General features: G+C 42.8%; 1 protein-coding gene across 1 annotated transcript in view; it reads left to right on the top strand.

Moving 5' to 3' along the window:
* Positions 1 to 21,608, top strand: part of RPRD2 (regulation of nuclear pre-mRNA domain containing 2) — a 41,814-nt gene extending 20,206 nt beyond the window's left edge. The window contains exons 2-11 of the mRNA XM_018559905.1: positions 6,607 to 6,736; positions 7,642 to 7,742; positions 8,171 to 8,176; positions 10,420 to 10,466; positions 11,546 to 11,672; positions 11,771 to 11,946; positions 13,986 to 14,274; positions 14,751 to 15,083; positions 15,342 to 15,533; positions 18,692 to 21,608. Of these exons, the coding sequence (XP_018415407.1) occupies positions 6,607 to 6,736; positions 7,642 to 7,742; positions 8,171 to 8,176; positions 10,420 to 10,466; positions 11,546 to 11,672; positions 11,771 to 11,946; positions 13,986 to 14,274; positions 14,751 to 15,083; positions 15,342 to 15,533; positions 18,692 to 21,195 (3,905 nt within the window). The 3' untranslated portion in view covers positions 21,196 to 21,608. The remainder of the gene's footprint in view (positions 1 to 6,606; positions 6,737 to 7,641; positions 7,743 to 8,170; positions 8,177 to 10,419; positions 10,467 to 11,545; positions 11,673 to 11,770; positions 11,947 to 13,985; positions 14,275 to 14,750; positions 15,084 to 15,341; positions 15,534 to 18,691) is intronic.
* Positions 21,609 to 24,359: the final 2,751 nt, after the last annotated feature.

Consider the following 24,359-nt stretch of genomic DNA (forward strand, 5'->3'; position numbering starts at 1 on the left):
GTATCCGTGCCGTGTGGAGGGGGGGGGGGCGTTCTCCTAGGGATGCACTGATAACCATTTTTTACAGTATAGAGTATGGGTACTGATTTTATACGTCAGTACTCACCACTAACGAATACTGATACCGGTATTTGCGCTAGCATGAAGCCGGCGCCCTGGGCAATCATGAAGCCGGACAGAGTGTCATTACCCGCCCCCCAGCTTCCTGATTGGCCGGGAAACCAGCTCCATGCTGTTTGGCTGGCACTATACTGTATGTACATGGAGCCTGCTTCCTGACCAATGAGGAAGCCGGGCGGCAGGTAATGACTCGCCGCTCGGCTTCCTCATTGGCCAGGAAGCAGGCTCCATGTTCCCTTGCGGCACTGCCAGTCAAAGGAAATCTCCCTCCGACCGGAATTTCTGTCATCAGGGGGAAGTATCGGAGCATTTGGGCAAGTACTCTCCCAAATACTCTGCATCTCACTGATACTAGTATTGGTGCATCCCTAGTTAGTAAAACAGAATATCAGGGCCAGTGCTCAGGTGACCAGCTGATTCTAAGGGAAGCTCAAACTTTTTAACCTCAATGAGCAACACCCATTGTATGTGTTTTTTATCAGCATTTGAAATCTTTAAACATTTTGACTTTAATATCACTAAGTTCCACTGATTCAGAGGGAAATGGTCATAGTTCTGCAAAATGTTGGTAAAGGTGTTTTTAGAACTTCCATTGCCACTAATTGAAGGTTTTAAAACAATTTTTATAGGCGTTGGTCAAACCCGGTATTAAAGATTTAATCCAGTCCCAATTTTATGTTCTAGTTACTATTACAATTATGTTGGTTACACCTTAAAAGTACAATTAAATCTTTGTTTTGTTTGCATAAATCTACTGCTATCAAGCCATAAAAGTCACCAAATATGTAAAAATGCGCCTGTCTCCGCCGCTCGCTCCTTTCCCAAGATCTGCATATTCTTGAGCAGCAGTGAAGGATCATGGGGCGTGTGCATGCACAGTAGAGATCTTCGGGCGGGAATGGGGGGGGGGTGGGGTCGGGACTCTTACCCACTGTGCCCTGTCCCCTTCTCCATGCACAGAATGCCGTGTGTTTTGTGAGCGAGTGAATGAAGTTGTATTCCTTGACCAGAAACAAAGTACATCAGGTGGGATGAGTGCAGAGCTGATAATAAACACCGCATCTCTGAAGTTGCTGTCAGAAAAATAAAGACTGGATGTCTGCACTAATTGCAAATGCATCAGATTGAAATGGCCTGGCATTCTGAACAATCCAGGAAAAAATTATTTACACACTGCTTTGGGCTTGTAAATCTTCATTTAAAAGAAGATTATAGCCAAACCCTTTTTTGGGCTATAGTTCACTTTAGGGTCACAGAAGTAGATTTACTAATGTCTTCTTGTGACTCAAAACGCAGCAAATAGCAGGCTACAGCCCACAATTTGCTGACGGTGCAGAGCTGTGCTGCAGCCAGGAAAGATCTGACAATATTGCCCGAATCCACCCCACTGCCGGATGGCTGGCTCCGCCTCTAGAGCCAGCTGTGCCCGCCACCTCCCCTGTTTTGTCCCTTCACTGAGTGCTGGAGCAACAGAGGGGAGTGCTGAGTCCTGCGGGGAGGACGGTCATTTCTCTCTGCAGGGAGAAGCTATAAGCTTGTCTTGTGTACTTTGAAAAAGATGCAAGGCATTTTGTGAATGGGAAAGTAGTAAGGATGAGCGGGTGATGAGACCGCAACGCTTCACTGCTTGGGTCACATCTCTCACCCCTGCAGTGCCTGGAAGCTCAGCATAAGTACCAGAGTGCTGCAAGGTAAGATTTGTATAGTTTGTAGCACCCTCCATACAGAACACTCGGCTTTATAATGATAATCTACACACCCAGTGCAGTGTATAAATGATCATTTTTTTATTGGCGTTTTGGCTTTCAATGCTTCCGGTTCTGTGACGGGGCCAGTACTCCATGCCCCACCCACAATCCTGTTGGTTCTCCATATAATGGGTTGCCTTATTGGCCAATGGAAATTTGTGTGGCGGCAGTTGTAAATTTGTATGTCCTGTGATTTTTAGCGCGACTCTTTATCAAACCCAAAATTTCAGCAAAAAACTCTAATTTTAGGAGGAACGGGTTCTCTTTAAAGTAACTTTAGGCAGGTGTGGCCAAATTATTATGAAATTCACGAAGCTGTCTGTCTAATCCAGGGGGGTGGCAGCACGTTATTTTTTGAGGAGCGGCTCTAATGACAACCAGAGAACCTCAAAGTTGGATGCCAACTGTAATTTTTTGGGAGCATTGGCTTCTGGGAATTGTCCTGCCCTGCTTTAGGGGTTTGTTAGACCTCTTAGGTCACTTTTGCACTTCAGTGAAGCACAGATTGTGCTTCATGCGCTTTTCCCCCAGCGTCTGTAGCCAGGGAATGACCACTCAGAAGCTGGAAGGGATGCAATCAGTGTTGCTTCCGGCTTCATTGGGGAGGAGATGGGTAAACGGATGTGTAGAAGGGGGGGACGCGGGGTCACTCTGTTTACGCCCCCTGGAAGCCATCTGCCGGCTTCTGCTTTACACAGGTAAAGAGACTCCTGGTAGCTATAGCCTCTGGGAGTCTGATTAGAGGCCTGCTGGCAGTAAAAGGGTTAAACCTGAGACAACTGAAGCAGATTGGTGAAGAGGGTCAAACTACTTATTGGTGGGTGCAGATGTCTCATTGAGAGGTACAGAAATCCTCTGTTTGCAGTGAATCGCCTCTAAAGGCTGTACACCAAAATATTGGGCTGAGGGTCCCATCGGTTTTTGTCCATGCCATTTTTATTTTGTAAACTATTCAATTGAGCCAAAAGCAAAGTCTGATGTTTATTAAATCTGGAATAAATGATGATGGATGCCAAATATTTTTGTCAGTTTCTAGTTAACTCTGAAATGTTGTGGGGGTCCTTTTTTTTTTTCTTCGAAGGGTACCATAATTTTTGGCCATGCTTCTATGTCAGGCAATTATAAGTGACATTGCAAGTCTTTTACCTTGTGATGCCAGGTTGAGGTGAGGTAAAGCAATTCTAAAGCATATGCAGAGTTAATACTGAGCTCCGGGCAATCCACTAAATACACAGATGATGAAATACATTTGTTTTACTTGCCAAAGGATTTGCATTTCTTTCTATTCGGTCCTGAGATTTACACAGCACAGCCCTGTGATGACACCACTTTCCCTGCTGGAGTTTTGAATACAGAGACTGGGCCCTGCAGAGGTGCCTAGCCTGGGCCCTGCAGAGGTGCCTAGCCTGGGCCCTGCAGAGGGGCCTAGCCTGGGCCCTGCAGAGGGGCCTAGCCTGGGCCCTGCAGAGGGGCCTAGCCTGGGCCCTGCAGAGGGGGCCTAGCCTGGGCCTGCTGATTGGACAGTATAGGAGCTTCAGCAGGCTGATATCAAGTAAAAGGAATGTACTTACACTGGCTGCATTAAAAACACTTGGTTATTTAAACTGATAAAAGTCAAAAGGTTTTAAGCTATTTCTAATGTTGGCTAAATCACTTACAATGGATGCTGCTCTTTGATGTTTAAAAGTTGTAGTTTCCTGCAGAATCAGCTGGTCTCCTGAGCACTGGTCCTGATATCCTGTTTTAGGGTGGCTCTTTCCCCTTGCAGGATCCTATGGAGCCACCCTTGTGTGTTCTAGTAAGCTGTGTGTCAAGCTGAGAGTTGGCTGTGCGGGAACATAACTAAGTGCTTGGACAAAAATATAAAAGAATACTTTGCTGGGCAATGTATAATTGTTGGCTACAGATTCATTTATTGGAAAGCTGAGCGTTGAATACGATAATGAATGCAGAGCTGCATTAATGTTTCTCCTGTATGTGCCTGGACCTTTAAAATGAAGAGGATGGGGACCTCTGTGCCTGCATTGCATGTCTAAGGGTTTGGTATGCTATCAAATTGCCTGATACCTAAAGCAATTAGGCAATTGGACAATTGCTCTATATCCTGTATGTTCCAGTTTTGATAAATTCCACTGTATATAGATGTTGATGATTTACTGCACCTTAGACCGCTGCAGAGGATGGGGGGAGACATTCCAGGGACCAGTCTAAGAAGAAGCTGGCTCAGAGCTTTGGACCAGTATATCTTTTGTGGGTTTTTTTTTAACCTAGACATAAATGAGCAGTTAACCCTTGCAATGCAGAGGTGGCCTCACTTCAAGGGTTAATAAAAAATAAAATAAAGTTCTGCTGTAACATTGCTACCCTGAAGAAGAGTCCTTGAGATGTCTCGGCTAACGCACACACGACTAAGCTGACCATAGACTGGTAGAGTTTTCGTAATGAGGTTTCCCGAAGCAAAACCACATTCATGTGAAATTTCCCACCCGCTCCTTCAATGTTTTTCCTCACTACAATCCTAATCGACCGTTGTTTTGGCCCCATTAACTATTAGGAGATGAAACAAATGTTCAGAAAACTGAAATTCTAACCGTGTACACCCAGCTTTAGTGTATCTAGAGCTAAAACGTTTTTAGCTTGGATAGGAGTTGGAAGGTTTAGGACCTCTGTTTGTTTTTGCTGTCCGGTGTTCTATCGAAAGCTCCAACTCATCGAGATCTCCATCTACCTCGCTTCCGGTGCTCAAAGACTAGAGCCCTGTACAGTTGCAGTGCGCATGCGCGCATAGCGTTTTCAGAATACTCGTCGTGTTTGCCACCTGCTGAATATTGTTAAAATGCAGCCGTACAGAGCTCCATCAGTATTTGTGTTTTGCAGTCTAACGCTGTCTGGTCGAAATATCCAACTTGCAAGTACACAAGCATTTTACATGCAGTACATTCTCATCAATCCCTTCCCTCAAGAAGCTTACGATCTAAGGTCTCTATCTCACATTCATGCATACATTCATGCATACATTCATGCATACATACTAGGACCAATTTATACAGGAGCCAATTAACCTTCCATCATGTGTTTGGAGTGTGGGAGGGAACCGGAGTACACCAGAGGAAACTCACACAAGCAGAGGGAGAACATGCAAACTAATAATGCTTTTTAAGTTGCCCATACGCCTTGCATTTTATTGTTCGAAAATTGAACGTGATCGGGTTTTAGTACGATAATTATCCAGTTGATGGGAAGCAAACAATCAGAATGACTGTACTTCTGAACGAATTTCCTGATCGGTTAGGCTAGAAAACTTTTTTTCAAAAATTGATGGATTGGGGACGTTTTTGTACAAAAAAAAAATCTCAACATGAACAATGCATAGGCGCAAACTAAAATCCGTTCTGTCGATCGACATTTGGCCAGTTAGTATTGCTAACGAATGAATACCAAAATCTACATTTTTTTTCTATTTGCCTGTTGCAGATTTCCCCTCACTTCCTGTCAAAAGTTTGTCCCCAGAAATTTCTAACAGAGCTCTAGATGTCAGTAGCCTGATTGGGATTCTAACCTTCCGCCCTCTATCCAAAAAAGGTTTTGGATATCAATACTTTAAAGGAGTTGTAAATTCCCAGCATGTCCTCTCCTGTTATAACATCAGCATTGTAATCAGAATACATACTAGAGGAGTTTCTGATCATGCAATCAAAGCTTACTTTCCCTGATATGTAGTGAGTGCTGCGTTCCGTCTGCCCATCACTTTTAACAACTTCCTGGGTTCCCAGGGTGCTTTGCCTGTTTACCTGCTGTTTTTTGCTCTCACTTTCTGAAGACTACATATCCCATCATGCATTGCTTCGAGCAAGCAGTAATCTTATTGTTCAGACACTGCGTTGTAGTTCAGAATGCAGACTGAGTTGTGACATAAGGAAGTGCATTTTCATAGGGCTGGGTCAAATTGTGTCACTGTATTGAGGAACAACATCTTACGGGCATCATCAATACGTTTACAACCTTCTATGGATAAGATATTTAGAAGTGGGATAGAACTTATAGAAATAGAATATAGTAATAGATTTTTAGATTCCCTTTTTAAGATGAAAGTACTATTCATTCTTTGGGACATTAGTGGATGTTCTTTTAAGACACAGATCTCGTCTATTGTTTAATATGTCTATTTTATCTTTTGAATGAATGCGTCTTCCTTATGGGTGAAGGGTGTCGCATGTGAACATGTCGGAGGTGTAAATAGGCCCTTTTTTAAAATCTATTCTCTATGCCTGTACAGCAAATACTAGTCACCACCCAAGTCCATTCCATGCACTTCCTTCTCCAAAATGTTTAAACCTGGATGTCCTCAGTATGTCAATTTGGACTTTCACAAAAGTGTTGTGGCTCGCCTTGCCATCTGACAATGCAGTACCAGACCTCATCAGCCTATGGGGAGGTGACCCATTTTGGCTTTTACAAAGCGCAAGTGGCATTCCTCAATGTGGTAAAAGCTGGGCACCTGGGTTTTGGGGGTACAGCCGGTGCTCGGCAATAGCATTCTGGGAAAGGAATCACGGCAGGGTGTCACTGGATGGTGCCTTGTATGAAGGTGAGTATAAGTACAACACACCCATCACTAATGCAATGCACAGCAGCACTATATCTGGCAGCTCACTGGAAGATAGAAAAACAAAATGGAATTCTTTACACCATTTTCATTTCAGTCCTTGATGTTTGACTTTTCTTTCCTCCCTCACAGCTGGGTTTCCACACCGACTGAACCTGTTTTACTTGGCAAATGATATTATCCAGAACTGCAAAAGGAGGAATGCAATTGTCTATCGTGATAGTTTTGCTGATGTGCTTCCAGAAGCTGCGTCTCTAGTAAGGTAAGTGATTATTTACTGTGTGGGTGTTGAAGAAGAACCTGGGGCCAAAAATCACCCATGTAAAGGTAAAATAACCAGAGCAGTCTTTGCTGGAATATTCATCTTCAAAATGTCCCTGTCCCCTACATGTCCTCTGTTGACTAACGGCCAGGACAATTCAATCTACAGTCTCAATACAGATAATATTCCTAAACGTGAGGTTGTAGTCCATCATGGGAGCTTGGAGCGGTGACTACTTTACAACACACACGGACCATGGGGAACATAGGTAGCCACCCTCCAGAAGGAAGGCCAGTGTCGGCATTAATTTAGAGATGGTTATAGTACTTGAATATCATTTTTAAGATTTAACTCCTGCTTTTAGTGTCACTTTAAAGGAAAAGCCATTGGGGTAATGGCTTTTCCCCATAGTTCTCCTAAGGGTAACGGGAGGACTAGTGTCCTCCCGTCACCCAATGCTCAGTATACCGCGAGCTACAGCGGTATACTGAGGTATACACCATGGGCATGGCATCTCAGCTCTCGGATGGTTTAACTATCTAGCACGAGAAGGCAACCTAGGCCCTCCAGCTGTAATGGAACTACAAGTCCCATGAGGCATTGCAAAACTGATGACAACCATGGGCATGGCATCCAGAGTTTCCCCACAGCTGGGGTGCTGCGGTTGCCTACCCCTGATCTAGCAACTGCCAGAATCTAATGTCGGCTCTGGGTGGATGACCACCTTAAGCATGCATGATCTTAACATGGAAAAATATATCTGAAGCGAGTCACAGTGAAAAGATTTTGTCTTTTTTTTGTTTTTTGTTTTTAGCATTTTATAATTTGTAGCTCATCAAATGTAATCTCTAGCATAATCATTAATGTTGGCCTAAAATTCTCATGTACTTTTTTTGCTTCCAAAGGGACCCTTCTGTGGTGAAATCTGTAGAGAGAGTCGTTAAGATTTGGGAAGAAAGGAGTGTGTATCCTGAGGACACTATTGCAGCATTAAAAACTGCCCTGGGTAAGTATCATCTGATTTCAGAGGGGCTTTTTCTTTTTAGGAACTTCTAGACCGTTACTACAGCTTTGTTACTGCTCTGGTGTGTCATTGTGATGTGTAGAAATGTGTAGAGCCGCCCTTAGACCTGCTGGTATAGAGTCGGCATCATCATTGTGTATTACTGACGTGTGACTTGACGAGTCTCCTGTTCACAATCCAGGTGTACGGTCTCCTGCCTAACAGCAGCATTAGTGATGGGAGAGTCCGGACTAGAATTCATCTATGCTGCCCCCTATGCTATGTTTATTTGGGTCTCTCTACCAATGAGACATCAGGGAGGACTTTTCTACTCCTCCTGAATGAGTGGGGAGTAATGAGTTGCTCAGCTATTCAGCTTGTGTCAGCCTGCATAGACGTAGCTGATTCATTGATGGCGATGCCCTGCGCAGCAAGTAGTTCCTGCTGATTTGTGTCTGTTCATAATACTACCCATCATGTTTAAGCCCTGAAGAAGGGGAAGGTCTTAAACATGGGAGTCTTGTAGGAGTGGGTGGGCATCTTAAGATGTCCTGCCCCTCCCCCTGCTCGTCGCTCAGCATGCACACGAGTGGGGAACTGTTAGCAATGTAAGCAGCAAGCAGGTGTGCGCCCTTACGCCTGAACCCCGTACCTCCGCCAGCGCTGCCAATCCCGAGATCCGCTGTGCCCGGTGCGGCTGGGACCAGCACTGCGACACTGTCAGTGGAGATCAGTACACGATCTCCCTTTGATCTCTTCTCTGTCCCAGAATTCAGTGTCAATCTTCGGTACAGAACACCGGAGAAGCTGGTGAAGCAGATCTCTGCTTAATCAGCTTCTCTGGGGGTCCCTAGGTGACAGGGGTCTTGGAGATAATGATAATGCTCACCAGATATCACTGACTGCAGATCCCACTTTGAGGTCTCATCAGTGAAGAATCTCCACTGGAGGTCACCAGCTCAGCATAACCTATGAGCAATGGACCAGAGGACAATTCTCCCCTGTGGCTTTATGATTCAGAAAATATTAAATACATTAGATTGGTGTGACAGGAAGGCAGTTGCCATTTTCAGGTCAGTCCCCAATTTAATTTAATTTTTATAATGAATTCCTCTATTTAGGAGGAGAAGCTTTTTCCATAAATAGATTTTGACTTGCTAATATTTTGATAGAGGATGGACATTGTTCAATGGTGTAATTGGGTGTTTTTTATGCATTTAGGTTAGACTTCCTTACAGAATTTTCAGCTTTATTGTTGTTCAGCTGCAACATCAAACATGTTGAATGTACTCATTAGTTTCCAGTATGAATGGAGACTTGCTGATTTATTGGATGTTCTGTGACCTGGTTATGGATTCATTAACTAGAAGTAAGGCTACTTCCCCTGAGTGGCTTTATTAAAGGTCTGTGATGTCAGACTTGCGTTGCAATAGTACAATATGGCTTGGGGGGAGTAGAGGAACAACCGTGGTCTAATAGGGAGCAGTGATCCAAGACTAAACGGCTGGATTCACTAGATGCCGTATATACCCATGCACTTGGGGTAAGTGCTAAACCAGCACTGCATGGTTGCACCAGCAGGTCTTCTGGGGTCTTTTTTTTTTCTTTTAAGGGCTCATTCGGGTAGATGTACGCATCCGTACAGCGTGCACACCTATAAAAATTGCCCAATCCCGGAAAGGATAGGTGCTGTGTGTAATTGCACACAGCAGCCTGTTCTTCCCTATGGGAGGATGCGGCTGCACACATTTACATGCACACCCTAACCTGCATATCTGTAAGCTTCTGGGTGGACGCAGACGGCACCTGTCTTTTCCGGAATCTGAATGAGCCCTAAAGTGGTGCAGCTCGATGTGACACACTAAATGGAAAATTTGCCTTTTCTTACCACAGGTGGAGGATGGAATAAACGAGAACGCGAACGAGAGCGGGAGCGAAGTAAGAGTTCGTGCCCAAGACCTGAGAAACCGCCTGATGGTAAGATACCGTACTGTACTGGTTTTGTTTACTTAAAAAATGTATTCTTACTGATTATCAGTAAGAGGATCTGATTGTGACAGCTTAACTAATTCTAGTCATACACACAGATTAAATCAATGGATTCCCCCATCCTTACTAAACAGCATGGATCGAGCAATCTGCACTGCCAGGAAATGTATTTAGACAGCCATGACACCCTGCAGCTGTCTGAATACTGATGTCAAGGTTCATCTGAGAGTATTCCACTGGCTTAGTCCATTCTGATACAGACTTTTATTTAGTTTGATGATGACAGGGCTGATTTTAGGCCGTGTATGACCAGCTTAAATTTCTGTAGCATTTGACAGGTTTAGGTTATATTTAAGTGCTTGTATATGGAACTTTCTTCTTTCAGTTGGTATTGTTGCTTTAATGTGCTGTCCTGTAGTGCTTCACCACCATGCAAGATTGATTCTGGCCCTTTCATATCCTATGTTTGGCAGCAGAACATCTGGTTATATGTATAATGCCTTAATGCAGTAGTCGTTTCCAGTTGATAAAAAAAAAAAAGTATTTCCCTTTTGGAAATGTTTTATTGAGAAATAATGTTGCCGATGCAGATTACTAGGAATCACCATATTTTATTTTCCAGCCCCAGTGGCGGCTCCAAAAGCGGCTCCAAAAGTGACTCCTAAAGTGACTCCAAAAGCAGCTCCTAAAGCGACTCCTAAAGCTGTACTGAAGTCAAAGATCGTAGCTGAATTCAGGGTAAGAGTAAAATAAGTTGTCAATAGTTGACTTTTGTTCTTCCAATGATTAGATCCTAAACGTGCTGACAGATTCTACATCTCGCCATTTATGTATGATTTCTTATATCCTGGATATAGTCTACATTTAATTTAAAGAGATGGGAGAATGGGGTTTAAAGGCCACTTTTTATTTTTATTTTAAATAAGCCTTCTGAGGTGCCCCCCCCATTCATAGCGTATCCATACAGAGAGTTGTGCTCTCCGCATCTCCAAAGGCTGCCCATTTACTGGAGAAGGCTGGGAAAAGAGGAGGAGCCTGCATATTATGTGACTGACCAGAAGACATAGGGGGCTTTAGGCCTGGTTCACACATCGTTTTGTAGTCTCAAATGTACAAAGAAAAATCCCATTCATTTCTATGGCCCTGTTCACATCATAAGCGTTTTGTCGCAATAAGCCCAACGCCTGTCGCTGGAAAAAGTAACATGAGCTTTTTTTTTTTTGGCATATTACAGCTCGTTTTGGCTCCATAGACTCATTAGGAAACGCTTGAAACCGCATGTGTGCTGTGTTTATGCGCATTTGCTCATTCACATCAACGCGATACAATCTGCTCACAAAAACCAGCAATTCTGATTTATGTGCAAAAAAAGTGCATAGAAACGCACAAAAATGCTGTCGCCTAGGTGTGAACCCAGCCTTAATGTGGAACAGTTAAATACGTGCGCTAACTACTTTATTTGCCATATATATGCAATGCTGTCCTATTTTTTTAGGGTTTGGCACATGCCTGCTGTGCTGCATGGTTGTTGGTTGATAATACTGTTAGATTCTACATAAACGCATCTTGGTGTCAGATGCACTTTAGAAAAAGAAATGTTGGAACTCTGCATAGCTGAGGGTCTTCCTTTTCCTTGCCTCCTGTAAGCTGTCTAAATGCTTTCTTTTCTTGTTACCTGAAAATGACGCCATTGTCCAGTACAGCTCAATTGGATGACCGCATGCACTCTTTTGGCTTTCTCTGTGCTAGGGATTATGGTCAAAATTCTAAATACCAAAGGTTTGTAACTAATTTTTAAACTTTGCTTTTCCCAAAAGCCCCAAGGTCTGATTGATGACTTGTTGACATACAAACGTGGAGTGGATCATACCGACTTTAAGGAAAAGCAGCTATCAAACATGAGAGTGGATGTTTGCAGCACAGAGACCTTAAAACGCTTAAAAGGTATTTTGTCTCCCCTCTGCCATACGGTAATGTAATCCTGTTGCAGTGTGCTTGCCACTTACTGACATGATTATCTATTCCCTGTCATTTCATTTAAGATAAAGCTGGAGGAAAAAAGTTCTCAAAAGACTTTGAAGAGGCAAGTTCCAAACTTGAAGAATTTGTAGGTCTCCTTGACAAGCAGGTGAAGAGTGGTCCAACAATAACCGAAGCCCTGGAAAATGCAGGGATATTCTATGAAGCTCAGTATCGGGAAGTCAAAGTTGTGGTAAACGTATGTATCCCTTTTATCAACTACACTGAGAAGAAAGTTTTAAAACATGACGTAACCACTTGATAACCGTGGTGTTACACCCCCTTCCTGGCCAGGCCATTTTTCTGTATTCAGCGCTGCGTTACTTTGACTGACATGTATTCCGTCATACAACACTGTTCTGGAATTAATTTTATACCATTTTTTGGGGATGGGTAGAGCTTTCTTTTGGTGGTATTTAATCACCACTGGGGTTTTTATTTTTTACTAGAAAACAAAAAAGCACCCTAAACTTTGCACAAAAAAAAACCTGTTTCCCTATGAAATGTTATGAAACATTTATCATCCCCCAATTTTCTGGTAAAATATAAAAGACGGGGTCATGTCGGGTAAATGGACACCAAACATGTCAAGCTTTAAAATTGTGCGTGCCGGCGAAATGGCAGAAAACTATCACACCCAAAATTGGCAGAGCTTTGTATATTGGCAGGTAGAGCCAACAATGCTGTATAACCAAAAGTCTGCGCTCCTGCAAACAGCTAAAAACTATTAACCCCAAAGCTGCTATGGGAAAAGGAGAACCTTGAATGTTTAAAAATATTAACAGCGCTAAGGGTGAAAAAATATACTGAACTAAATAAACCGTGTCATAAATGAGAATATAAACAAATCCTTATGGTTTAAGTGAATATATAATAAAAAAAAATTGGATGGATAATATACCGTGAAAAAATAATTGATTAGTTATATACCGTAAAAGTTTATACTCCGTGAAATTCTTGCAGTGGATTAAGAGAAATATATATACCATGTGTCCCAGCAGGGAGGAGAGAAACGGTCAAATGCGGCCGAGCGCTGTGAGCAGCCGACGTGTGTGTCTCCTCGCCGCACCGCTCAGCCTCCTGTCAGATCAGAGGGGAGCGGCTATGTGGGTGAAGACAGCCAGCACTGTCACAGTAGGCTGGCCAGCAGTGCGGGGGAGTAGTGAGCTGTCAGATCAAGCTCTCCTCCCTGCAACGCTGGCCTCTTGTGAAGGAGTGTCAGGAAGCAGAGAAAGTACAAACACTCAGTTTGGGGAGTTTATCAATGCTGGAGCAGACAAAATTGGAGCAAATTTTCAGGGCAACCAATCAGCTTCTCAGTTTCATTTTCAAATGTTACCTGAGCAAACTGAAGAGAGATGCTGATTGGTTCCCATGGGCAACTGCTCCAGATTTTGTCTGCTCCAGTTTTGATAAATTCCTCCCACAGTTCAGAGTGTAAATAATTTAGGACAGAGTATGTTTACTATATCCTCAATTATGAATGAATGGTAAGTGATCTACATCACCTCCTGTCCATTCATGATTGTAAACTTAGTAAACATACTCTGTCCTCATGTTATCAATGAACAGGAACACTCAGCATAGAGGATTCCTGTTCATTTATAACGGGGGCTGCAGAAAGAGATTGAGGACTTTGTGTTCTCGATCTCTTTTTTTCTATTTGAAAATTGAAATATCAGGGGTCTGTTTTAGACCTCTAATATTTACCCGAAGCCCCTAAAAGTAAAAAATATAAAACAAAATGAATAAAAATAAAATATTTGAAAAAGTAAAAAAAAAATTCCCGGTTTCAGCCCGACCTTTTTTTTTTTTTTTTTTTTCGTTTGGGTTTTAAAATGTACATTTCAGTGTACCTTTTTATTATTAACCTTGTTGACTTTGTTTAAGAGTTTATATTATCTGATTGCTAAATTCCTTATTCCAAGGCTGTTATTGGAGATGATTTACCTCTCCATGCAGTTTGTATGACAAATTTTAAATGGCTTCTGGAAAAACAATTTGTAGGTGGTTCATTTGCTAGAAGCTTACAATGTACACACATGTGAGTTAACTATGTACAATAAGGTCTTTGGTCTGAAATGTCTTGTGTTTTTTTCCCCCCGATATTGTTCATGTTGACCTGATGGATTTGGTTTTCACTGTTAGTGAACAAGTATGGTTAATGTTGATGAATCCTGTAAGATTATCAGATGCTGCTTTCTTATTCTTTTCCTCGATTTCTTTATATTTTTCTAGGCCTATAAAACATTTGCTAATAGAGTAAACAATCTGAAAAAGAAGCTTGACCAACTAAAAGCCACTCTTCCTGATCCCGAGGAGTCTCCTGTACCATCTCCTGCCGTTGATGCGCCTTCGCCAACTGGTTCAGAGTCTCCTTTCCCGGGCATGGGAGATGAAAGCCCTTTGTCTCCAGAGGTTGAGCCTATACCAGTTGAATCTCCTGAACCTCCCATCGACAATCGCGTTGAGGAAGATATGGAGCTATCTGATGTGGACGCAGACGATGATATGCCTACGATTATCCGTAAGTGGTTTGTTCACGTGGATGCCTTGCACTTTGCCGGCAGCATAGTTGCTCAGTCGTTAGCACTGACTTCTGTCCTTTTGAACTCTCATTACTGCCCAGTCTATATAGCGATTGTATTTTCTCTCTCCATTGTGGTGTTGGTGTTTTCTGTTCCTCAATACAATTAGGTCATTATGACTTCTGATGGGGGTATGTGTGTGATTTGAGAACAGTGATGCAGTGTTTCTATAGGACTGCATAAACATGTTCTAAGAAAACATGGAGTAAGGGGATTTTTCTATTCTGTTTAGGATATATGGGGTTCCTTGAATCCATGGTATAAGCATTGCATAATTTGTTTTATCACAAATACTTAAAACCTAATTAGTTGCACAAATGTGAGACTTGTTGAGGTTAGATGAAGGTTGAGTCCATGTTTGGATGACAGTAAAGGCAAATCATTGAGTTAATTTTTGTTTTTGTTTTGCTTGTAGTTGAAGAAAGGAAGGACCAAACAGAACCTTCTACATCATCTCTCAAAGACACAGTCGCTTCTGCTTCTCCACAATCCTCTGATGTCACAACTCCTGTTCCTCTATCCGTCTCAACTCCTGCTCCCACCACAGTCAATGCTCCAGCGCCCCTTACAACCTCCACTATGAATCTGGCTACATCCCCAGCAACCGTCACTCCCTCTAAATCTGTAACCACTCCTGTCATACCTCAATCGATTCCCCTTGCATTGCCAAGTTTGGCTAATGTAGACCTAGGGAAGATCAGTTCCATCCTAAGTAGCTTAACGTCTGCCATGAAAACTACTGGTGAGTGTTCAATTGTTGGAAATCTGCAGATATGGGATTGGGGTGTCTGTATGTTTCATAGGTTTGAGATGTCAACGTTTTGGATGTTTCCTAACAAAAAACCCCCATATGCCTCCCACTTATGCATAGCTTAATGCACTCTTGATCATGTGACCAATCTATTGTTAGCCTTCTTGTTTTTCCTCTTTTCATATTGGAAACACGGTGCATGCTGTATAGTATATAACATTTTGTTTGTTTTATTTTTTGTTTTTTCTAATGTAGTCAGTCCTGCAGCGAAGCCTTCCCCTGGTACTCCAACAACTCCTAATACAAACTTGACTGGCGCTGTAAAGCATCCCAATCAGTCCACACCAAACCCCTTGGCCAACATCTTCTCAAAAGTCGAGATTACTCCTGAAAGCATTCTTTCTGTTTTGTCTAAAACGCAGGTTTCTTCGGCGCCAAATTTGCAAGGTAAAGTAAGCCTGCCTGATTTGTGATGATTTGTATTTGCATAGGTTTGACAATAGCTTAACATTTTCTCAAATGGCTACAGCAGACTAGAAGTGCTGACACTAAATCGGCAAAAGGCATGTTTCTTATGTCTGGCGCACACTAGGTTAGTATTTACCTGACAAATGTATTTGTTTTCGTGTTTAAAAGTAACCTGAAGAGCAGGCTCCAAAGTTATGGTGCCTGCAGGTACCCTTTTAAACTTTTTGTGGAGGTATTTAAAAAAAAAAAAAGTTTACATCAAGGGTAGCGAACTCCAGCCCTCCAGCTGTGGTGGAACTACAAATCCCATGATGCATCTCTCTCCAAGAGTCATGACTCCTGGAGAGAGATGCATCATGGGATTTGTAGTTCCACCACAGCTGGAGGGCCGGAGTTTGGCTACCCCTGGTTTACATGAAGCAGGCATATATGCAGTTGCTGTATATGAACACGATTTGCGGTAAAAAAAAGTTGCACGACCCCGAAGGCTACTTGGCTGTATCCCAATGGAAACGCGCAACAAAACGGCCCAAAGTAGTACCTTTTCAGGCGTGGGCCGTTTTGTAGCGCGTTGGGGATAGGCGGAAATACGCCAAGGTGGGAACGAGACCATTGAATACAATGGGATTTATATTTTTGAGCGTTTTTTGTAGAGCTTTCGAGCGTAGAACGCGCTACAAAACGTTGAGGTGTGAACGAGGGCTAAAGTAGATGTAAATTCTGACTGAATATAGTTTGCTTTGCTAAAGCACTGTGGTGTTTTTGTTTTGTTTTTTTAATAGTTTTATTTACATTTTTTTTCATTTATTTTGTTGTATCTCAGGGGCGCTTTCTTGCAGCCACTTCTGTCTACATGCACTTCAATGGCTGCATGGCATTTCTCGGGTTAGGTTTTCTGATGGTGATAACAGTGAACCATGGTTGCATAATGTGTGTAGCCAGCTGTAATCTCCATTTGAAGCCTGTGTGACAACACTGGAGCCCAGTTTGGAGATGTGGACAGTGTGTAGTCGCCCTGTAACAGGGAAAATGTTTGAGCAGGATCACCATGCATTATTTTAATGAAAGCTACATATTTAAAAATATGGACATTACATTAACATGTTGAAGCTTATGAGATTTTAGTAATTTGGCATAAAATTTACTTTGAGCTTTGCACCACCCTTCAACAGTCCAGTACTAGTACCTATGTTGATCACTGAGGCTCTGATATTGGATAGAGGGATAAGGGGTAGGGCCTAGTGCTAATTTGGGGCCCTTTGTTTGCCTGGGCTGCAGGCTGTACAAGGACACAGAAGTTGATCTGAGGACTAAAAAGGCCCTTGTAGCTACTACACCTTTTTGTTTAGCAGTGTTGTCATTTTGGCTACTCTTTAGGCCATGCCTTTTTTTATTTTTAAGTAAACTCTTGCGATTGTGTACCAGCCTGCGATTGTGTTTACCAGACCCAACCCCAACCCCCCACTCCCCCTGGCCCAGACACCCCTTTCCCGTGTGTGGGTCTGGGACCATAGCAGACTGTGTCAGGATGGAGAGCGGGAGCAGACTGAGGACTATCTATTTACTGATCTGCTCTGTGATCGGTGAAGCAGGTATCACTGTGCTCCCAGGGGTTCTTCAGAGCTGTCGCAACCAAAGAAATGTGGGTATTATATTGTGTTTGTGTGCACTAACATTCTTTTTAGCGTATTTCTTACTACAAATATTGATTTGATAAACATTTGCAGGCAGAATACAGTGTACTTTGTCCCATGGCTCTGATTTTGTAATCTAGCATTTGTCCTGTGCCTATGACTCACTACATCCTTGCAGTTTCTGTATGTTCTGAATGGCACCAAATAGCAGAAGACCACTTGTAGTTTTCAGAGAACAAAGTGTAGTCATGTGCTAAGAGCCTGATTTCTTACACAGAAATTGTGCAAAGCTGATGAATCTGACGTAAAGGAATTGTATAAAACTCAGAATAAATTAAGTGGACTTTTTGGTTTTAAAGTAAATTGGTTATGAAGTAATAAGTGGACATACCACTTGGAAATGGTTTGGCTACATGGCCGGTTATATTTGTCTGGAGTTGTTCTTAAATTACAGCTTGGGCCATATTTAGTCCTTCAGTTCTTTCCTGCAGATATGAGAGAAGGTCATTGGGTGCTTGACCCAACCAAAATAAGTACATTTTGTTTTTATACCTTTTTTGAGTTTAGGGTTCAAATTTCAACTACGATAGTCAGAGTTTTGTCATTTGTTAAAGTCATGGTTTTTGATTTTTGGTTTACTTTTTGGTGTTTTGATCTATGTTCACATAAAATAGCTACACTTTAGAGTTTCTGCACATATGACTTCAGGTAAACATTGTTAATGGATAGGGATGCACCGATATATCGGCCGCTGAAACATATAGTCCGCAAATGGCAATTCTGTCTAAATGCCGAAAGTGACATTTTTGTGCTGATACATCGGCGCATCCCAGGTTTCTTTCCCAGCGGGGAGGAGAGAGGAGAGAAAGTGACAGCCGGCCGAGCGCTGCAGAAGGAGAGCGCTGTGAGCAGCCGGCGTCTCTCCTCCCACACCACTCAGCCTCCTATCACAGTCCGGCCTGAGCGGTGTGTGGGCGGAGACAGGCCGCGCTGTCACACGAGGCTGAGCTCTCCTCCCTGCTCCGCTCGTTCAGCCTCCTGTGACAGCGTGTCAGAGAGGAGAGCAGGCTACATACACTCAGTGATTGCTGAGTGTTTGTAGATAATGGACATGGTATGTGTACTATAGCCTCAATTATGAATGAATGGGAAGTGATCTACATCACCTCCTGTTCATTCATAGTTGTGGTTATAGTAACCATACAATGTTATCAATGAACAGGAACACTCCTAGAGGATTCCTGTTCATTGATAACAGGGGACACAGAAAAAGAGATTGTGTTCTCAATCTCTTTTTTTCTATTTTAAAAGGGAAATATCAGGGGTCTGTTTTAGACCCCTAATATTTTCCCGAAGCCCCTAAAAGTAAAGAAAAAAAGAAAAATATTTAAATTAATTAATAATAAAAATAAATATACATTTTTTTAAATTTCGGTTTTTAAATTTCTATTTCGGTGCACCTCTAGTAATGGATGTTGTTCACTTTTTTTTTTTTTTTTACAGGTTTATCATCTTTGATTCAAAGTGTTGCTGGAAGCACTGCTCTCTCAAGTGGATCCGCAACACTCAGTACGTCCACTGCAACAGTGAACACTGCTTTACAAGCTGTGAAGGACAGAGTTACCCCCTCTGTAACACCTCCCTTTGTGTCTAAAAACTTTGGTTATTCCCCAACAAACCTGAATCCAGATACTTCCCTCACACCTACCAGCAAATCATCTGCCCCACGTAGTTCTAGTGTCACTCATGCAGCCAGTACCATTGGCTTTTCATCTCAAACACCTGTATCTGCAGAGAAGCCTATTAACCGACCACCAGAGATAACTAAACGGCCTGAAGAGGCAGAACCATCGAGTCTAGAAATGAAAATTCATAATTTCTTGAAAGGAAATCCAGGATTTAGTGGTTTAGATCTGAACATTCCTATTCTAAGTGGCATAGGTTCCAATTCTATGCCTGAGAGCTCATCAGAGTTTCAAAGTGGACCCACTAGCACTTCACTAGATAATATAGATGGTACTCCAGTACGTGATGAAAGAAGTGGAACACCTACGCAGGATGAGATGATGGACAAGCCTACTTCAAGTAATGTTGATAGTGTTTCTCTGTTATCAAAAATCATTAGTTCTGGCTCATCTACACCCAGCAGTTCAAGGTCCCCCACTTTAAACAAAGAGAGTGACTATCAAAAGCTACAGTCAATGCCATCATACAGATCTTTTGGTCTTGGTGGAAGTTCTCCAAACGCATACCGGCAGTCATCCGATATAATGGAAAAACCTTCAGTGGTGGATTCCACTCTGGATAACTTTTATCCAGATGCATCATTTAATGAAGACGAAGACTATCGGGAGTTTGATTTTACTGGTCTTTCACCATCAACTGTTGGTAATCTTGAGAAAATGCAGTCAAAATCTAGTTTGCAATCAAACATGCATTTAAACTCAATGGAATATCCACCTGTTACACAGAGTTACAGTCAGGCCCCAGACTATAGCATGCAGCCTTTCCCCCCATCTGTGCAGCCTCCTTTTATTTCAGGTGAAAGCAGTGGTCCGCTGTCACCAACTCCAGATAGATATGGTGGGTATAATATAAGAGGAAATAATCTAGAATCTGCTCGGTCACCTTCTCCTCCCAAAGATGACTCCTTGTACCCATCTGACACTAACCATAATATCCCTTTGTTACATCCCACTATGCCACAAAATAAATATACAGATCCTACTCTTGTTCAAAATAGACACTCACATTTCCTTCCAAAGAATAATCTTCCTTCTGGAAGACCACCTTTAACCACTGAACAATCAGGTCTAGGTGTTGCAGTTTCAACTACAATGGAGTTCAAAAATATGCTGAAGAATGCATCTCGCAGACCTTCTGAGGAGAATCCGTTTGGACAGTCAAGTTTAGATGAAGATATTCGTATCTCTGGACTTGGCCATGCTGGAAGGTCTTCTGAAGACCAGTCTGAAGAACAATATCGCATTGAAACTAGAGTCTCATCCTCTTCCCTAGACTTGCCAGATAGTACAGAGGAAAAGGGAGCTCCTATTGAAACGTTAGGTTATCACAATGTGGGCAATATAAGAATGTCAGGGGAGCCTATTAAAACTGTGGAGTCCATGAGGGTTGGAATGAAAGGTGGTAGAGGGCATGGGATGGATGGAGGGAGACCTGATTGGTTTGACATGGGTAGCACTGAGAGTTCTTTTGATGGCACGTCAAATGCTGACGGACAGCCTTCTGTCAGTGGCAGTAGTAATGTTGGCTTTAAAACACAATATGATGAGCACTTAACACGCTTTCCGGACTCTGTCAGTGATTTCAGAGCGAACAATATTTCACCTTTCGAACATCGGTTACTGCCACCAATGGGTCCTCCATTAGATCGTGGTGGGCCATTTCAAATGGATCAAACTGGGCCACCTCCTGTGCCCCCATCTGTTTTGCCACCTGACCCAGGAAGTCTTTTTGGTAGAGACATCCCTGTTGCACCCCAAATGCCCCCTATGGAGCCGCCTCAAACATTGCCTCATATTGCTCACCCGCCACCTACGGATCATGTGAGCAATCCTTTCCCTCTTCATCACACAGCAGAACACGGTGGCATGCCGTTTTCTCCACCTCCTCGTTTAGATATGCGTAGCCCATTTTCACAGGACCATGGTGTTCACCAGGGAATGATGCAGGAAGCCTACTCAATGCATTCAAGGGATCAAGGACCTATGTCACATGACTACAGTAGTCAACACAACCAGACCTTTAGCAGGGTAAATGAACCTATGGCCCCTCTCCCTAGAGATCATCATGGAAATTTTGCTGGTTCTCAACAGCCTATTGGCTCACATCATAGAGACTTCATGAACACTGGTGGTCCAAGGCCACATCGACCTCACTTCAGGCCTAGGGAACCTTACCACAACCTAAAACGACCACGGCCACCTTTTGGAAGGGGCCAGCAATTTTTTTCCCCAAAACGTCCTTACTACCCACCAAGATACTAAAAGCTGTTCAGATACTTTTTGAAGTTGTGGCAGTGGTTTTCATACATGTCCCCAGTGAAGCCTGGTTTGGGCTTGGATGTAGTCAGTTTGTAAGTAAACTATCTGTAATCACAATTAATAAAGGCTGTGGTTCACCAACACCCCCGGTTAATTGGTTGTAGAAAAACGTAGGTGACAATCTCTTATCTTTTCAAGATGCTTACGTTCTTAAGAGCCTACAATGGAACCTTCAGTTCGGTGATGAGGTGGTGTCCTTGAATCTTCAAATCCTTGTAAACAATACCAGAACCAAAGGAGCCTAAAAACTGTCCTGCTTTTTGCTCTCCAAAGAAGCCCATCTAGATCATCCTATTGCTCTCTAAATACCAGATAGGTGAGTCACAAGGGGGAAGCTTGATTAAAAATAAAAAAAAGAAAAACACATCAGTGGTTTTTGAATCAAAATAATGGAATCTTTGTCTTCTTAACCTGTTAACATTTCTTCCTCTGCCTACTCCCTCCTTATTATCTTCACACCCACAGTCGAGAAAAACGCAGCTACAAACGCAGTTAAGCTACATTCCAGCGTGACGCGTTTTCAGGACGTGATCTGGCTATGGGAAATTGCCGCTGAAGTCCTTGGAGTATAAGGAGCAGAGTATGAACACTTGGTGGCTTTACCAATACTCCAAGTTGTACATGATTTGTTTGTTTGTTTTCTTAACAAGGGTAGTCAAGAGTACTATGTAGCGTGTTGGTTTATACTAACTGCTTATTTTATGCCCATTGTTTGTGCTTAATACATATACAATGTTTTTTCACTTGTATCATGCAGAGCAATCTCATGATCCTTTCTTAAAAGATTTTGTGTGTAACGTTAAGTCCAGAGATCCTGAGGTGCATAAAATAGCAATATTTAACACAGCTATGGTAGTTTCACATCTTGCTCTTTTAGCCTTGTAGTTGTTTAACTTTTCACAGTGTGAAACAGATATACCAAGTGTTCTGAAGGTTTTCAAATATTTCAAGTCTACCAATAAACATTCAGTTTCTGCATAATATTCTTGTACTTCCACATGGAACATAAGGTTTTCCAAGTCAGTCATAGAAGACAGAACATCCTGACTTTGTATTAACAATTCAGCTTAGTATCGTGTTAGTGCCAGACAGATGAGTAGTCAAATAAGCAATAGTCTCTCAGGCATGGGTACTTGTGCCCTGAGCAGACACACCTGGTGTTGTCCTAATCTCAGAGATTGACAATAGTCTGGAAATGCCAAATTAGCCAGTTTTTCTCTGAGAAATGGCCAGAGGTGCCTGCTCATATTTGAAGGTACCCATAAACACTGCGATTGTCATCCTTTCATACGGATATCTGAATCGGCCAACGTCTGTGGGTACCTTTTTTATTTGTCTTTGGAACCTGCTTGATGACATAGTTACATAGTCAGGTTGAAAAAAAGACACCTGTCCAACGAGTTCATCCTATAAACAATGGCATGCTTGCTTAAAGCACACATACATTTGTGTTAGTGGCACTGTTTATGCATTTCTAAGCTCCTGAGCACATAATGTGGATCTTAATCATCTTGCAAGATGAGATTGCAGGAGTGAGGGGGTGGTGAGTGTAGTCTGTAAATCACCTCCGTTTTGTTCCAATTAAACCTTTAAGCTTGACAGTACAGGAAACACTTTATTTCTCCATGGTTGTTAAATATGACTCTTGGTTGTTGGGAAACATCTGCAAAAATTGAGGTACATACCCACATGATCTGTACTTTGCTCAAACTTAGATTTTCTGATTTATGGTAAAGGGAGTGCTATCCATTTAATTTACTCATTACATGCTCCACCACTACTGTAATCATGGTTTTCTGGAATTTCTTGCTGATTCCCTTTTTAAAGGACCAACAAGTCTAAATGACAGATTAGCTTGTGTAAAGGGGATTTGAAAGTGCATCTAAACACGAAAACAAAAATGTAAGATATTGCCGTTACCTGTTCTTAGATAAATGGTCTAAATGTAGTTTTCTCTTTTCAGGCTTATCCTTTATTTTCACTTGATAATTCTTTCAGCAACTCCTGACCTAATGTGACAACCTCCCTCTTCTCATCTCCATTACATAGGGAGGGTGTTTTAGTTCAATACATGTTTTAATTTTTTTTTTTTTTTGAAGTCCGTGCTACTCCTGGGACACTCCAACTTTCATGATATACCAATTACATTTGGTTCTGTTACTTCAAGAGTTCCACAGGACCCCTTAACACAATGTGCCATGTTATGCAGATAGGGATGGGGACTCCCTTGGTCAAGAGTCTGGGCTAGCCCACTCTCACACCTCTCTAATAGCCAATGAGGCTTCTGTGATGGTGATGTATGGTAGCTGTTTATATAACAGCACTGTGGATTTTAGGCTCCTGGAGACCATCTAGAGCAGGGGTGCCCATTAGGTAGATCGCGATCTACTAGTCGATCGCAAACCGAACACTAGTAGATCGCGATCGGCTCACTGACCTGTGTCTTGTCATCCTGCAGTGCTCGTGTGGCTGAATTAGTCGGACGCTGCAGACGGGAAGGGGCGGGACACCTCTCCCAGTATGCACATTCGGCCACACGAGCACCGCGGGAGGACAGGACACCGCACCTCAGAGGAGACACAGAAACCTGCTGGAGCGCACATCAGAAAAGAGAGCAGAGAGGCGGGTCAGTTCATACCACAAAGTCTGCGTTCCAGAGTGTTCGGCCTCGAACGCAGGCCGGCTCCCTGCCTTCAGGGGCGTGGTGGTGCATTGAAGTCAAAGGCAGCGCAGCCACGCCCGCCATGCAATCTGCCGCACCCGTGACTCAAGCACATTAGTGCCTGTATTCCGGTACAGCGCGATCTGCCAAAATAGTGCTTGCAGTTCTGGGTGCCAGCGATCGCACAGCGGGGGGCGTGGCTTTGGTGCCATTGACTTCAATGCACTGCCACGCCCCCTCCCACCGTGGGGCAGGCTTGCGTTCCAGAGGCCAAATGCTCTGGAGCACAGACTTTGTGGTGTGAACCGACCCAGAGAGAGCGTGCAAGAGAGGTAGTAGTCCCAGTAGCGATTTTAATGCGCTTGTTCTCTAAATAATGGTGTTTTTTTGCTGGTAGATCTCATTGAGCTCGTCATTTGAAAAGTAGATCTCCAGACTAAAAATT

Source organism: Nanorana parkeri, unplaced genomic scaffold (genome assembly GCF_000935625.1).
Source record: "Nanorana parkeri isolate BGI_ZX_2015 unplaced genomic scaffold, ASM93562v1 scaffold420, whole genome shotgun sequence".
Lineage (NCBI taxonomy): Eukaryota > Metazoa > Chordata > Amphibia > Anura > Dicroglossidae > Nanorana > Nanorana parkeri.